General features: G+C 40.1%; 1 protein-coding gene across 1 annotated transcript in view; it reads left to right on the top strand.

Moving 5' to 3' along the window:
- The window catches only part of LOC138784156 (collagen alpha-2(IX) chain-like), a 59,776-nt gene extending 46,575 nt beyond the window's left edge, over nt 1-13,201 (top strand). The window contains exons 22-29 of the mRNA XM_069959669.1: nt 309-344; nt 3,107-3,151; nt 6,260-6,292; nt 7,358-7,504; nt 8,003-8,179; nt 10,273-10,363; nt 12,069-12,146; nt 12,996-13,201. Coding sequence (XP_069815770.1) covers nt 309-344; nt 3,107-3,151; nt 6,260-6,292; nt 7,358-7,504; nt 8,003-8,179; nt 10,273-10,363; nt 12,069-12,146; nt 12,996-13,183 — 795 coding nt within the window. The 3' untranslated portion in view covers nt 13,184-13,201. The remainder of the gene's footprint in view (nt 1-308; nt 345-3,106; nt 3,152-6,259; nt 6,293-7,357; nt 7,505-8,002; nt 8,180-10,272; nt 10,364-12,068; nt 12,147-12,995) is intronic.
- Nucleotides 13,202-15,923: the final 2,722 nt, after the last annotated feature.

The raw sequence follows: 15,923 nt of genomic DNA, 5'->3' as shown, positions 1-15,923 counted from the left end.
TTCAAAAACATTCGGAGAGTATATGTTCTTTATGAACAGCTGGTTGTACGTAAAGCACACTGTGGTCAACTGAGGAAGAGCCAGTCCAAGCCAGTATAGCCAAGGAGGTCCACAGGAATTAATATTTTCTGCTGTATCTGCTCTTTTATATATATATACAGCTGTTTCAATGCTTAATAAACATTTTCTGAATACAAGTCATAAATATATGATCTATTGTCCTGGATACAGTTTGTTAGTAGGTGTTTTATTAATTTATTATTTTTTATATTCTGTGTAATTTTTCTTCCTCTCCTATGTTTATACAGGGCTCACAAGGGGATATTGGAGATGATGGCATGAAGGTATTATCTTTTATGTATTTTGATGTTTGTTTTTTTTTACTGGCCTGGTCCTTATCCCTTTTTTTGATGACAACCAAAGCATTTCTATCCTCTCTGCCAGCACTTTAACAAAAATAAACGGGGAAATGTGTTTATATACTGTACTGGGGGTGTATGGTTAACCAATAGGGGGTCTTATTCTGATATTTCCTAGTCCTTTCTACTCTATTTCTATTTTTCATTTATTATCAACTTGTACTCTGCTGGGTACATTTAAATTCTTATGAACATTACTTGTCCAGCTGGTTTAACAAGAATAAGCACGCTGCTGACAGCAAGAAAAGCAAAGTGTATAATCCAGCTGTGTTGGTCGCCCTAATTCCTAAACATAAAGCAGTGTAAAACATTTGAAAATATATATGATTTACTACAGCAGAGCATTTATACAATACACAGAAATAGCATTCAGTGGGAATATTTGCAGATGGCTCTCTACTGTTCTGTATAGGAACCTAGTTTCCTAGAGCAAAGATTGGCCCAGGATCATGGAAGACAGCCCAGGTCGTGTGGCACTTTCATTTACAACAATATTGCTAGTGGCCTCCTGCTTGCACTTGGGCACAATCAGGTTATTATTGTAATCTATTTCCCAGAAGTGGTAAAGGTTTGGTTGAGGCAAACTCTGCCTGCTCCATAACTACTTTACAGACGCAATTCATTAAGAAAATGTTTTCTAAGACCAGACTTGACTGTACAGATTGTACAGACTGTACAACAAGGCAATATTAATGTGCATAAGGGTATTTAGATGTGTGAAATTTTACTGTATAAGTATCCTGTATTGTTTTTTTCTCAGATATTATAATGTTGTGTGTGCCCATTGATATTCTCCTTGGTCCCTAACAGTAATAATACATGTATAGATTATACATACCTTAAAGCAAATGTACCACCAGGTACATCGCTTTATTGTTTTTTTGGACAAACAGACTGGCACCCGTGCGGGGATGCCGATGCCGCAGTCGTTTTTTGAACCACTGCCCGGTTCCTGCACACTGCAGCAGTCTATTACCGGGCATTGGCTGGGCATTAAGCACTAGAAGCTGGCCTGCCGGCCTTCAGTGTGACGAAACCCTCTCTCCTCTGTAACACAGAGCCATGTTACAGAGGAGAGTTTATCACATGGGGGGGCCAGCGGGCCGCCCCCAGTGCTTCATGCCCAGCTGATGCCCAGTAATAGACTGGCACAATGTGCGAGAACCAGGCGGTGGTTCAAAAAAAGAACTGTGGCACTGATATCCCTGCCCCAGTGCTGGTCTGTTCATGTACAAAAATAATACTAGTGGTACGTTCACTTTAAGAAACCAATGGAAACATAAAACATATTTAGCGGTGCCATCTTAGGGTACAAACACACTGGACGGATCCACAGCGAGATTCTCGCTGCGAGATCCACTGCGGATCCCTGCCCAGTACACTCATGGCCAGACAAACTCGCAGCGGCATGTCCATCCCACTGTAAGTATGTCCGCAGCCCGCCCTGTTAATCCCCCACCGGTGCCGCTCGCTTCACTGTGTGAACTGACAGGTCTTTCTGCGTCCTTAATTAACTGAATTCCGGCCGCAGAAAACTGACCTGTCAGTTATTCGCGGGGCCGCACAGATCCCGGCCGGAGCGTATATGGCCGGCCGGGATCCCATTGCTTAATAGGCTAAATGTGTTCCCGCTGCACAAAAACTACGGCTGTTGTTGCCATCGGCAACAACGGCCGTAGTTTTACGTAGTGTGAACATAGCTTAAACATTGAGTGATGGTCAAGAACCACATCATCTCAAAAATGGAGAAACTATGCTTCTGCTATGCTAAGTCCCACCCACTTGGCAAGTGCATTACACAACGGCAAAAAAGTCACCCTTTTTTTTTTTTTTTTTTACAAAAGTCAGGGATTTGCTCCAAATTTTGCGACCTATTTCGTTTCAGCACCAGGCACAGACTTTGATGAACTCACACTTTGGTTGATCAATATATCATCCAAATTGCCACTGTTCTCTAGCTAGGATACTGTATGTCTGCAATGTTGTCAATTTTTAGTGTCAGCTTAGCCATAAATAAAGCAACACAGCAGTGGGTCATGAGCCACATGTTTCTCCCTGGTTGGGGACCCCTGTTCTAGAGTATGGGGATGTATGGAATTCATTTTAGAGAACATGATAGAAGGAGAAGACAAGAGAAGAGAAAAGGAGACACTCAAATGACTATACTGTGGATCTTATTAGTTATTAGACATTATGACATGAATTTTGCAGCCAAGTCATAGTTGTGTGCTGAGTATTGGTGGAGGAGAGTTTTCACACTTGCTAATCAATGGGATTTTGAAAAGGAAAGCGTCTTAGTGCAAGAGGGCCAATAAAATGTGTGTATTTTCATCTCCAAAATTAAAGCAAAATCTGACTGGTTGGTATAGGTAAGAGCAGCCTTCACATTAGCACTGGTTTTATGCATTCTTATCATCTCTATTGGGTTATGCTCCCAGGTGAAAGGCTCTGAATTCACTTGACCTTTGTTTGCTCACTACATAGTTTATTCTGCCCATGGTTAGCCATGTCACATCTATGAGCCATCGAGCAGTTACCACTAAACACAAGTGCAAGCTAGCTGAAAGCTAATGCAATCTTTTACAGCAATGTATCAGGCGGATTGATAATAGCAAATAAGTAAACTATATTCTGAATCTGATTTATTAATGCCTGCATGTTTATGTCTTATGTTGATTTTTTTGTAGGGAGAAAAAGGAAGGCAAGGTGTAAAGGGAAAGACTGGAGCCAAAGTATGTAACAACCTTTAATTCAAGTTCATGGGGACACGTGATCCCATCCACCATTCAGGGTTATGGACCCCCCCTCCATGTGGAAATCATTAGTACTAGCTTCTAAATTGACAACCATTTTGGATTTTTATGCCTAGCACACAGGTGAACTATGGTCTTATGGTGCGTTTACACAGACAGATTTATCTGACAGATCTTTGAAGCCAAAACCAGGAACAGACTATAAACAGGGAACAGGTCATAAAGGAAAGACAGGGATCTATCCTCCTTTCAAAGCCTTTCCTGGCTTTGGCTTCAAAAATCTGTCAGATAAATCTCTCCGTGTAAACGCACCATTAGTAGGTTAAATCAGGCTGTGTTGAAATGTTCCATTTACTGTCATAGTATTGTGGCAGTAAAACAGTTGCAGTAGCACAAACGTGCTGCCATAAAATCATAACTGAACACAGCCTCACCCTTTATAATATATTCTTGTCAATCTTTTGCATATATTTGTTCGTGCAACCAGCTAGTGACATGGTGGTAAATCTCCCTATGTTATATCTATTAGTGCTATGGCCATGGCCGTACATTGGTAAATGGAGTACTCTACTGCTGCATTTTATTATGGATTTAAATGGGGTTTGCTGCTTTATGAATAATCTTAAGAAATTAGTGGGGATGGGAAATATACTTTTTTAGAAGGTCTACATTTTCTCTTTTTAGTACTATTAGGCCACATCTCGCTTTTAGCATAGTCTTCTCCCCCAAAAGACATCCGGTGCTATTCAGAAGATGGCACAACATGGAGGGTTATGTGCTCTCACACATCTGTAAGCAACTTTTATTGAAACACACTGGACATTCTACTTTACACGAAGTACCAGTGAAAACTTCATAGTAAGATGACTAAATACATTTATCTGAACTTAAATACATTTATCTGAACTTGCTCAGATTTTAGAAGTCTATGTTACCTTTTTGTGAATGTCACATGCGCTTAAAGGGGTACTCCGGGCAAAACATATTTTTACATATGTGATTACATAAGAAAAGTTATACAAATCTCTAATATATATAACTTATTATGGGAAATGCACATATAGTGCTATTTTCCTCAATATAGTTGATCAGGCAGGCTCACTTCCTCTAAAAAATCATGACGTCACGTCTCAAACCGTATGTTCCGGCAGGGTCCAGCAGGGGGCGCGCTATATGTAGAAGAAGAGAAGTTCCAAACTACTAGTGACCACAGTTCTACAGGTTTACAGCAGTGCTTTGTTCTAATGATGCTGTTACAGTAGCTGTATTAGGCTGTTCGTTTTGGTGCAGGGGTGCGTACCTCTGCTCTGATGTTACCGCAGATCCAATGCGCCTGGTGGATGTACTTAAGGCCCCGGTCTCAGAGGAAAATTAGGCCGCAGGCGGGACTGGTGGTCGGGACCCCCGAATTTTATCTCCTGTGCAGGAGCGCTCACCCCTCTGCATCCCCGGTAACATCAAAGCAGAAGTACGCACCCCGATACCAGCCCTAAGGAGGAGAGAGAGAGAGGGGGGCCCGGAAGAACACCCAGCAGCAGCATCCCTGCACGGAGATGTGCCACGGTGGTGAAGCAGCACAGGGGAAGCAGAGAGGGACGTGCAGGGACGCCGCTGCTGGGTGATCTTCCGGGCCCCTCTCTCTCTCTCTCTCCCTCTCTCTCCTCCTTAAGGCTGGTATCGGGGTGCTTACTTCTGCTTTGATGTTACCGGGGATGCAGAGGGGTGAGCGCTCCTACACAGGAGATAAAATTCGGGGGTCTCGATCACCAATCCCACCTGCGGCCTAATTCTTCTCTGAGACCGGGGCCTCAAATACATCCACCAGGCGCGTCGGATCTGCGGTAACATCAGAGCAGAGGTACGCACCCCTGCACCAAAACGAACAGCCTAATACAGCTACTGTAACAGCATCATTAGAACAAAGCACTGCTGTAAACCTGTAGAACTGTGGTCACTAGTTGTTTCGGACTTCTGTTCTTCTACATATAGCGCGCCCTCTGCTGGACCCTGCCGGAACATACGGCTTGAGACGTGACGTCATGATTTTTTAGAGGAAGTGAGCCTGCCTGATCTACTATATTGAGGGAAATAGCACTATATGTGCATTTCCCATAATAAGTGTATATTAGAGATTTGTATAACTTTCCTTATATAATGACATATTTAAAAATATATTTTGCCTGGAGTACCCCTTTAAACAAAAAGCAGCTAACCCCTTTAATATTGCCTTATGGAAGAAGCTATTTTATCCCTCACTAAATGGATGCTGAAATCTCTTTGTCTGTATAGCTTATGAAGGGCCCCATAATTGACTAGTCCAGAAGGAGAGGGGGCCATGTGAATGAGAGCTTACAATATACAATATGTTATGTTAGGTAGATACATGAAATAAACCTCTTACTACAACCTTAAAGTGAATCATCGCCCCCAGTGTGACAATATCCCTTCTCTGTAAGAATCAATAGAGCCACGTCACAGAGGGGATGTCTTCCCACTAAGGGGCCACAGGCCTGCCCCCAGTGCATAGATACGGGCTGGTGCGTGGCAAAAGAACAGCACTGAGTGCTGGAACCTGGCAGCGTTTCAAAAAAAAGGATTGCGTCACCGGGTTCCCCATGCCAGCGCCTATCAGCTCATGTTTAAAAAAGAAGAAGCGATGTACCTGATGGTACATTCGCTTTAAGATAACCTTTGAGGTCCAAGGGTCATGAATGTGTTTTAGTTAAGATGAATGCATTCTGAAGGTAAGTATTAGTCTTTAGTTCATAGTTTAACAAAGGTTTTTGTTTGCCTTCACATCAGAATGGATTCAATATATTTATATTAGGGAAAAAAAATTAATTTTGTACTAAAATTGACCACAATGAAATTTACTGCAGAATCAAATCCTCTAATGTTTCATACTATGATCATATGAAATAGCATTACTTGATCCTGGGATTGCAGTGTGTTATTAATGGGTGGCCTGATACCAACTGCTGTATATATACAATTGTAGTCTGGAAACATATTATGCATATGAATATCTGCATTAAAAGTATGCAGTGGACACAGACAGATTTATATCTTTAATTTTTTTTTTTACAGGGGGATGCTGGTGACACTGGAGACAAGGGTTTTGTAAGTGATGCTCCGTCCACAGTATATGTTTTTCTTTTTATTATTTCTTTTTATACATGGAAGCCAAGAGGTGACATATGCCTCTGTTTGTTTGTAAATTAATGGCATCAAATGATATACAATAAGCATTGCCCATAGGTGGGTGGTATAATCACCATATATGCTGACACACACTGACAGTATGTCATAGAGCACGCCATGATTTCTGTGCCCTACTGACCCCTGCAGAATATGACTAGTGAAAATGCTTGGTTATTTCTTATAGACAGCAAGTTTAAAAGAACTGGGTTAGATAGTAAGCCTCAGCTTAGCTCTTACTGTTCAGTGTACATTGTTTTTACATTCTATCTATTTATATCTTTGGAATTACCTATTTACACCAGCCTCAGTAGTCTCATAGAAACACATTGAAACAGTGTTCTTTTCTCTTCTTGTCTAATGTAAAGATTGTGGTAAACAGTTTTAATACCCCAATAAAACCAATGAAGATATTTTAGAAAAATCACTTGACATCATAAGTGATGTCACTTATAAGTTATCATTCATTTATAAAGGATTGTGAAATGTCATAAAACAAAAAGTTTTATGGTTTTGCAGCTCAGTTCCATTGACGTGAATAGAACAAAACTGTAATACCACACACAACCTGAGAACAGGGGTGAAGCTGTTTTTGCAATAAAGTAGCTTTGTCTTTTCCTCTGCTGGATAACCTCTTTAAAAGGGTACCCCGGTGGTCTATCACGGTGCTCTCTGCTGCCACCTCTGGCTGTGTCAGGAACAGCCTGGAGCAGGAGATGTTTTCTATGAGGATTTGCATCTGCTTTGTGCAGTTCCTGTCATAGAAGTGGCAGCAGAGATCATTGTGTCAGACTGGAAAGAACAGACCACTTCCTGCAGGACCTAAAGCAGCTGATAAGTACTGGATTGCTTAAGAGTTTTGAATAGGAGTAATTTACAAATCTGTATGTATTACATTGTGACATTAGTTATTCTGAAAACTTTTTTCTCCTCTGGAGTACTCCTTTTAAATTATGACATTTTTGTAAAAATCTGTTTTTGTTACAGCAAGGAAAACGGGGTCGTCCAGGACCACCAGGTGAAAAGGGCAGAACAGGTGCTCCTGGATCACCAGGCTCCCGAGGCTATTCTGGACCAATTGGAGATCGTGGAGAACAGGGTCCCCCTGGCCCTCCTGGATTACCTGGACAAGAGGTTAACAAATAATTTAGATGTCCCTGGCTTATAATCTTTCAGCACCTGGTTGGACAACCTTGGGGCAATACCAGTTTCCTAATAGATCTATTCCTTTTCCCAAAAAAGAATCAGAGTAAATGTGATTTTAATTAGTAAATGTTGCAATGAATTACTTTTTGTGAAATCCCAATTCCGATTCATGAAATCGTTTTGTTCTTGGGAAACAAGTAGTTGACTGGTATTAAATATATTAGATTCCCATCCTGGTGACACATACTTTTGTTTTGTTACTCTGCCCAATTTACTACTTCTGCTCTGAAAGCATTTATAATAATAATAATAATAATAATAATAATAACAATAATAATAATAATAATATATGGTATAATATAAGTGACATCCATAATATCACCACCCATCTTTACTTGGTTATCTAATTGAACCCTTTTGGTTGTCTCAAGAAATTGTGCTTATTTACCAGCAAGCAACTGATATTTAGTTGACGTTCACTAACAGGGACCAGACATGCCGGATAATCTTGTATATGAGTTGTGCCGTAAGGTTGTGATTGAAGCAACATCAAAGTATGCAGCCGGCATAAGAGGAAAGTGTGCTAGTGCCTGTCCAACAGCAGGTGCAGCATTGATAGGACCACCCGGACCCCCAGGAGTTACAGGAAAAGCTGGAAAGCAGGTGAGAGCAAGAAATTAAACTGCAGTATACAAGCACTGTTCCTGAGATGTTTGCAGATGTGGTATCCCCTACTAAAACTGTGGCCTATGCTACAATCTAGGTTTGTAGTTAGCATGTAGCATACAACATCCTGTATAAATCTGCTACATAAACCCTTTCTTTCCTGGTGCACCACACATACATTATTAGAGACGAGCCTTAGCACGCTTAGGGCCCTATTCCACGAATCTAAGCGATAATCGTTCGTTTGAATAGCAGTTAACGATTAACGACCAAACAAGGAATCGTTTAATAATCGTTTGCTTGTTCGCAAATCGTTCGCATTGAATAAGATGTCGTTCGGACGTTCGCAGTAGTGATGAGCGCAATAGTGACGACAGCAAGAACGATCATAAGTAACGATTATCGTTCCATTTAAATGGGTGAACGATTTCAGGTCTTTCCCAATAGCGGTTGTTTGGATTGTTTATCGTTAACGATTATTGAAATGATAATCGCCCGTGGAATAGGGCACTTAGGTTCGGCTGAACCCGAATGCTCTGCCTTTGATTACCTGTGGCTGAGGAAGTTAGATGCAGCTCTAACGGAGTCCTAGTAGGTCTATGGCTGTGTCCATGTTTTCCAGGCCGCCTTAGGGCCTTTATCCAACTTCTTCAGCCACTGGTAACCAAATGCAGAGCATTTGGATTCAGACAAACCTAAGCGTGCAAATTTTTTCCTATGATAGAGATTAATGCATGCTTGGTTTTCACAGGAGTTTAAGTACCAGAAAAAATCCAAATAGGAATAGTGATGTTAGTTACCACAATCAAATTCCAGCAGGTTAGACAAATCGAACCTGATCATATCTACCTCCAGTGCACAGGGCACAGAGGATGATGGTAAGTTTCTTACCTCCATTCTCAGTGCAGTTTCCGTGCAGTTTGAAGCTAAGTCACTATGCAAATGGGGGATGGTAGTCCCATCATCATCAGCACATCATCAGTATATACGGAAGATGTGGGGCCACAGCGAATATGGCACATCCCACAGATGCCCAATTGGATACTGTGCAGATTTTCTCTATATGAGTTTTGGGACAAAAGTTTTTTATTGAGTTTTAAAGTCAGGACACAAATAAGAACATAACATAAAAACTCACGTCCTTCAAGGGACTGGTAAACAAGGTATAACAGTTTAAGAAAAGCAAGAACATACAGCTTTAGTGTCATAGTACCAAGATATATAAATGATCAGGTAAAATAGGCAGTAGGGAAATGGGGGAAGCATAGAAAAGAGTTCCTTAAAAGGGGAACAGGGGTAGGCATCAATCAAGAAGAGTAAAACTATATAGCTCACAAGACTCAAATCCTAATGAGGGTGATTTTTCTGAAAATTACACCACTTGTGCCAACCATCTTCCAGTCGTTTAACCTTATTGGTTCTCATTGCAATGGATGATTCCATTTGGTAATTGAAATTCGTAACTGATCTAATTTCTGTCACATTGGGGACATCCGTGGACTTCCAACGCTTAGCTATGGCCGTTCTAGAGGCCATTAGAATATGTATAAGCATCGTTACATCAGATTTATGCATATCATCCAGACCCATAGACAATAGGGCTAGATGCGGACCCCACGTGAGTGGAAACATCAGCACTTTCTCTAAAAGGGAGTGAATAGCACTCCAAAATGGGCGAAGTATCGCACAATCCCACCAAGGATCAATGTCTAAGTGCATGCTCTCCCAGCTCTGTCTGGATTTCTATAGAAAGTCCATGGGCCTCTCTTGCATCTTATGTACAGAGCAGGGGGTTCTAATGGTCTGAGCACCCAGACCCCCATAGATCCAAATTTTGAAATTGTCTCTACGAAATGTCAAACATCTTTTGAAGTGACAGGTTTACTTTAAGAAATCTAAAGCTGTGGACACCAAGCATTAGGATGACAGCACAATGAATAGAATCCTATGAAATCAAACTCTGCTGCAGGGAATGTCTCTGATATATTCTCACTATACATAAGAATGACATTAGCAGTATTATTGTATACTCAATAAAGAAATGATAGTACATCCAAAGTTTAATAGCAAAATAATATTATATTTTTAAGGGAAAACCTGGCGCTTCTGGAATTAATGGAAAACGTGGCCCCAGAGGACCCATTGGACTTCCTGGACAAAAAGGAGCTGAGGGTGATCAAGGTGAATTAAAAATGTTAATTTAATTGTTTTTATTTCATTTTATGTACATTATTACGGGGAAGCCGTATTTGCTGAGCTTTCCGTACAGAACTGAGATATGCTTTATAGCAAGCCCCATCGACATTGTAAATATTGACCAGAGGGGACCCAATTTTATGGGAGAGTTTTCTAGTCATGGTCTGTGAACTGTGCAAAGGTCACAGTGCAGGAAGGGGGAAATGGTTTGATCTTATTATAATGAGTACCCTGATCTCATCTTATCTATATATTGGGGTCATTTTTCACTGTAATCCTGTCTGTGATGATAACAATGGGACTGCTGAGGTTTCCTACAGGACAGAAACTGTCATCTCATTATTATGCTTACCGGCCAAAATGAAAACTGCAATATTTCACGATTATTTTAAAATAGATTATCAAATGGGAAATTAGAAAAAGAAAACCTCCCAACATTTGTATGTTTAACATTGTTTTACATGTTTAACATTTAAAACTACAGGTCATTATCTGATAGACACCGAACACATAATAATGCTTTTATTTGTATAGCGCACACAGATTCCGCAGCACTTTACATAGTTTTTTTTACCAATTATTGCTCATAATAATCTGATCATACTTTGTGTCTCCCCTATATTGGGAATAAGTGCTTGGAAAGCCCCTGAACTCACCTTAAATGTATCCATAGGTGTATGCAAAATCAGTGCCTATTGTATGCTGGACTAGTATACACCAACACACTATCTTTTCTAACTGTATCAGAAAGCATAGTCTGCTATGCTTTGAGAAATGTATGCTATCCTATGGTATACTGTACATTAGCATATGTCACATCGCAATCCATTCATCTATGTTTCATTTTGTAGGGTCCAAAAGCATTGCATGCTGTGCTTTTTGATCCTGCAAGGGGTATTCCACTCAAACATAACTTTTGAAATGTTGCAGCCCATGTTGAGAGTAACAATTCATTCCATTCTTATTATGTATTCAGTCTCCTTCTCCCAGTTCTTAGCTGCTGCTTTCTTCTGAAAACACGAAGATCTGTGTGTGAGCTTTTCACTCCCCTCCTCCCACATCAGACAGCTGATGTAAACAAGTGCCTGGCTGGCTTTATCAGCAACATTGTAGCTTCTATGTAATGCTGGGAGGGTTATTTTGAGGTCAAGTTGCTGATGAACACACTATGATTAACCCTCCCGGCATTACAAAGAAGCTACAATGTTGCTGATAAAGCCAGCCAGGGACTTGTTTACATCAGCTGTCTCAGGAAGGAGGGGAGGGTGAGACACAGAGGAAGACTCACACACAGATTTTTGTGTTTTCAGCAAAAAGCAGCAGCTCAGACCTGGGGGGAGGAGACTGAATACATAATAACTAATATGGAAGGAATTGTTAGTCTCACCATGGGCAGCAATATATAAAAAGTTATGTTTGAGTGGGATACCCCTTCAATATAGCAGTGTGACGAAAGCATTAGATAAGTGTCTTCAAAACAAAAAATGTCATCTCAACAAAGTTTATCATAATCGTGGTACAGTGTCATAGCAAATTCCATACATTGTTTATTTCTAGTTGTGTCGATCACCCCCAACAATAGGACAACAATAGTTTTAGGATGGAAAACCAATTTAACTTGTGGTTACTTTATCTTTTTAATTTACAGATTGTGACATATATTCATGCTTATAACTCTTTCATGTTTTAGGTGAGAAGGGTGAGAAAGGTCATAGAGGAGATGCAGGCACAGGACTACCAGGCCCAGATGGAGTTCAAGGACCAAGAGGTAATCCATCTGTCAGAATTGAACCTTTAGTATCCAAAATATGCAACAGAGTCTATATAAAATCAAATATAAACTCTTTTTCTGACATGGAAAAGAGGTTATAATAAAGTGAACACTTTTACTGAAGGTCTATATGTATTGCCTGAACACTTACTTTGAACGCTCCCTGTTGAGAGACATTAAGACTTAGGGGCTGATTTACTAACTTGTTCCCAGCAGCAAGTTGTCAGGTTTTTGTTTATTTTTTATATCGTTTTAGTGTTCTGCCATATTTACTTAAGCTGTGCAACACAAATTTTCCAAAAACTTGACAAACCTATCCTTTTTGTCCAAAAACCCGCCAAGTGGGCGTGTTGTGGGTGTGCCATAGGTTTGTGCTTTAAAACCTACCACAATGACAGATTTACTAAGCAAACCATCATTTTCTTGACGGGTTTTCTATTCTTAATATCAGCCACTTCTATTGCTGGGGGATGGTTGGGTTTTAGTTTTGTCCTGTGAAAAACCTTTCAGATTTACTATGGGCAATTGGACACATTAGTGAATTTGACACAAAAAACCCCCTAAAAATACATTCTTTGGGTGCGTGCAGCACCAGTGTGTTCTTTTCCCTAATTTTATCCGTACGAGTAGACCATTTGTAGATTTCATATTGGCCAGAACATGGAATGGAAAATGTGACTATGAAGCATTTATCACTTACTTCTCAGCAGTTCCAGTCATTTTGACATATTCTATAAAATAAGTCATGCACAGTGAAAACAGTCACTCTTGTAGTGTTTATTCTCATAGATTCATAGTATGGACTGCTATGTTCATTCATTTTAACAATGTGTTTTAATTTTATAGGATATCCAGGATACCCAGGAGTTGCCAAGCAAGGAAAACCTGGCCCACAAGGTCCTCCTGGTTATAGTGGTCCTCCAGGTCAGCCAGGGCTGCCAGGCCCAGCGGGGGTCCCAGGATTTTGTGAAGCCAGGGACTGTGGAATTAATGCTCCATCAATGCTGAGTGAGCAGGGGCTAAGAAAGCCGTAAAAATCTGACTGATGCAGAAGAGGACAATAAGCGGGAACTTGTTTTACCTTTAGGCCGGGTTCACACTTTGTAAAAACAACAGCCATATTTGCACAACAACGGCCGTTGTTATGAAATACGGCCGCTGTTTTTACATAGTGTGAACCTAGCCTTATTGTGTAGTAACAACATGATGGGTCTGTGCAGAAATGACTTACTATGTAAAAGGACATACGGATTAGTCAAAAAAGATGTAACTTCAGACGCAATCGTGGTGTCTGCATTTGTCGATCTCACATGTGGATTTCATCTACCAACCTCATCTCTATCCTAAACAGTGAGAGGCATGAAGACAATCTGTTGAATGAATTCCTGTAACTACATGAAAATTTAAGATTCCAGAACTTTTTTTAAAATAATGATTGGGTATTTGTACAAATGTAACTAAAGGAAACGTATTTCAGTAATGGATTCAACTTTGTGTTCCGAGTGGTGACATATACAGGATCAAGTTTTGGTGCCAAATAAATATACATTCACTTTGCAGTTTTTGCTGAATATTTTATTTATATTCTAAAATAATTAAAATACTTTTTTTTCCAGATGTTATGTTCTTATAGTGTGTGTAGTGTGTCATATTTAATGTGTAGAACTCCTCCTTGTTGTTTTGTGTAGAGAAACTGTTATGCACTACAGCAGTACTACAACACCAGGCACAGCCGCTTGTATGAACTATTCCCTGTGAAGACATTGTTAATATTAAAAGACGTGTGGTGCTCACAGTACTGTTACTATAGGGTACACTCAAAAGAAATATATTGCTGCAACATTGTTTTGCAAAGGACCAAAAAAAAAAAAACAGCTACCAAAATATGCTACTATATGTTCCAATGGGGTTTTAAAGAAGTATTCCTACCTCAACCAGTTATCCACTATCCCAGCGATTGGACCCCACCAATCACGAAAACAGGAACACAATTGACCCTGTAATAAATGGTGTGAACCACATATGCACAGACAGCACTTGATTCAAAAAATTTTCTGAATGCAAGAATCTACTAAAATAGACATATTGCGATTGCTGATAGGGCCTCCTTTATGTTTTTATTTTGTTAAAACCGCTAAACACAAAGATCAAAGTAATACATTAGCAGTGATGCATAGAATAATGAATACAATGTTTCTGACACATTTTGAATTACAGTATCATTCAGTACAGTAGTGAATATATAACCATGAAATCAACTCACTCTCAAATAGATACTGATATAAACTGTGCTTGTCCTAAAGATAATCTGTGGGCGAATTACAGCTAATGTTGTGGAGAATCCATATTAGTCCTATAATACCTATAATATAGTACATGATAAAAGACAGGACAGATGGTGGCATAAATGAGAGCTTAAAGGGAAACTAAAAGTATGTTGGATGATTCTAACCTGATGTTATGTTCCCATAGGGCAGGGACACAGAGGATGAAGATAATTCAATTTCAGAAAATCTTTGCTTTATTCAATATGCAAATTAGGCTGTCTGGTACACTGGGGGTGAAACTACTGCCCCAATGCACCAAAACGGCTATATTGCATATTGGATGAAGTGACGATTCACAGAAAACAGCACTGAGCATGAAGATAAGAAAATTACCTTCATTCTCAGGGTTCCTGGCCCTATGGAAACATAACAGCAGGTTAAAGTCTTAATATGGTTAATATGCTGTAATTGAACCAAGTCCCCTGCAGCTTTCAAGCTTTGCATTTCAAAGATTAAAAGTAGTGTTGGAACCTGCAAGAATAACTGGTGTACTGGAGTACAAACCCTGCAAGGTCACCTTCCACTGCGGCTCTTAGGCACAGCATGTGAATGAGATTTGTAAAAATGTTATCCACTACACTGCTACGGTAGATTACAGCAAGTTAGTTGCTTTCAAATTCAGTATACCAAGACCAGTATTACCAATAATACCAGTACACAAGTAAGGGAAAAAAGGGGGGCAAATAATACCATCACCATGACCACTGCCATTACCACCCCATAATGACTAATATGACTATACTTTTACGGAAAAAAAATCTTACTATACTAGGACCAATATCTTCCTATACAGTGACCATATGTTAGTAAATACCAGTTCTACACAGACTCTTCAGACTGTATAAACGATGACAGTGCACTTATATCCAGTGACTCAATTTTCTTTTTCTTTTGCCTCAGGGGTGGGACATGACTAGGAGGAAGGTTCCTTACACAAGCACATATAGTAGTTGGGGGCCTCTCTGTGTCCACATACAATAATAAGGCCCATCTGTATCTCCATATAGTAAAAGGGCCCTTTTCTGCCACCATATAGTATTAATCTCCACCTTACAACATTTAGTAGGCCCATCTGTTTCCCCCTATACTAGTAAGGCCCCTCTGTGTCTTTATATAGTATACATCCCCCACATGCCTCCATATAGTAGTAAGGCAACTATGTGTCTCCATGAAGTAGTTAGATCCCTCTGTGCCCTCATATAGTAGTTATTCTTCCTCTGTGCATCCATATAATAGGTCCCTTTGTGCCCCCAATGATAGTTATTTCCCTTCTGTGCCAACATATAGTAAATACCCCTCCCCCATATGGTGGTAAGGTCCCTCTCTGCACCATTTTGTAGTTAAATTCCTCTGTGCCCCAATATAGTTGTTAGGTCCCTCTGTGCATCCATATAGAAGTTAGGCCTCCTCTGTACCCCCATATGGTACTTAGCCTCATGTCATAGTT

The sequence above is a fragment of the Dendropsophus ebraccatus genome, chromosome 2 (assembly GCF_027789765.1).
Source record: "Dendropsophus ebraccatus isolate aDenEbr1 chromosome 2, aDenEbr1.pat, whole genome shotgun sequence".
Lineage (NCBI taxonomy): Eukaryota > Metazoa > Chordata > Amphibia > Anura > Hylidae > Dendropsophus > Dendropsophus ebraccatus.
The sequence above is the reverse complement of the archived record's forward strand: the minus strand, read 5'-3'. Positions and strand labels throughout refer to the sequence as shown.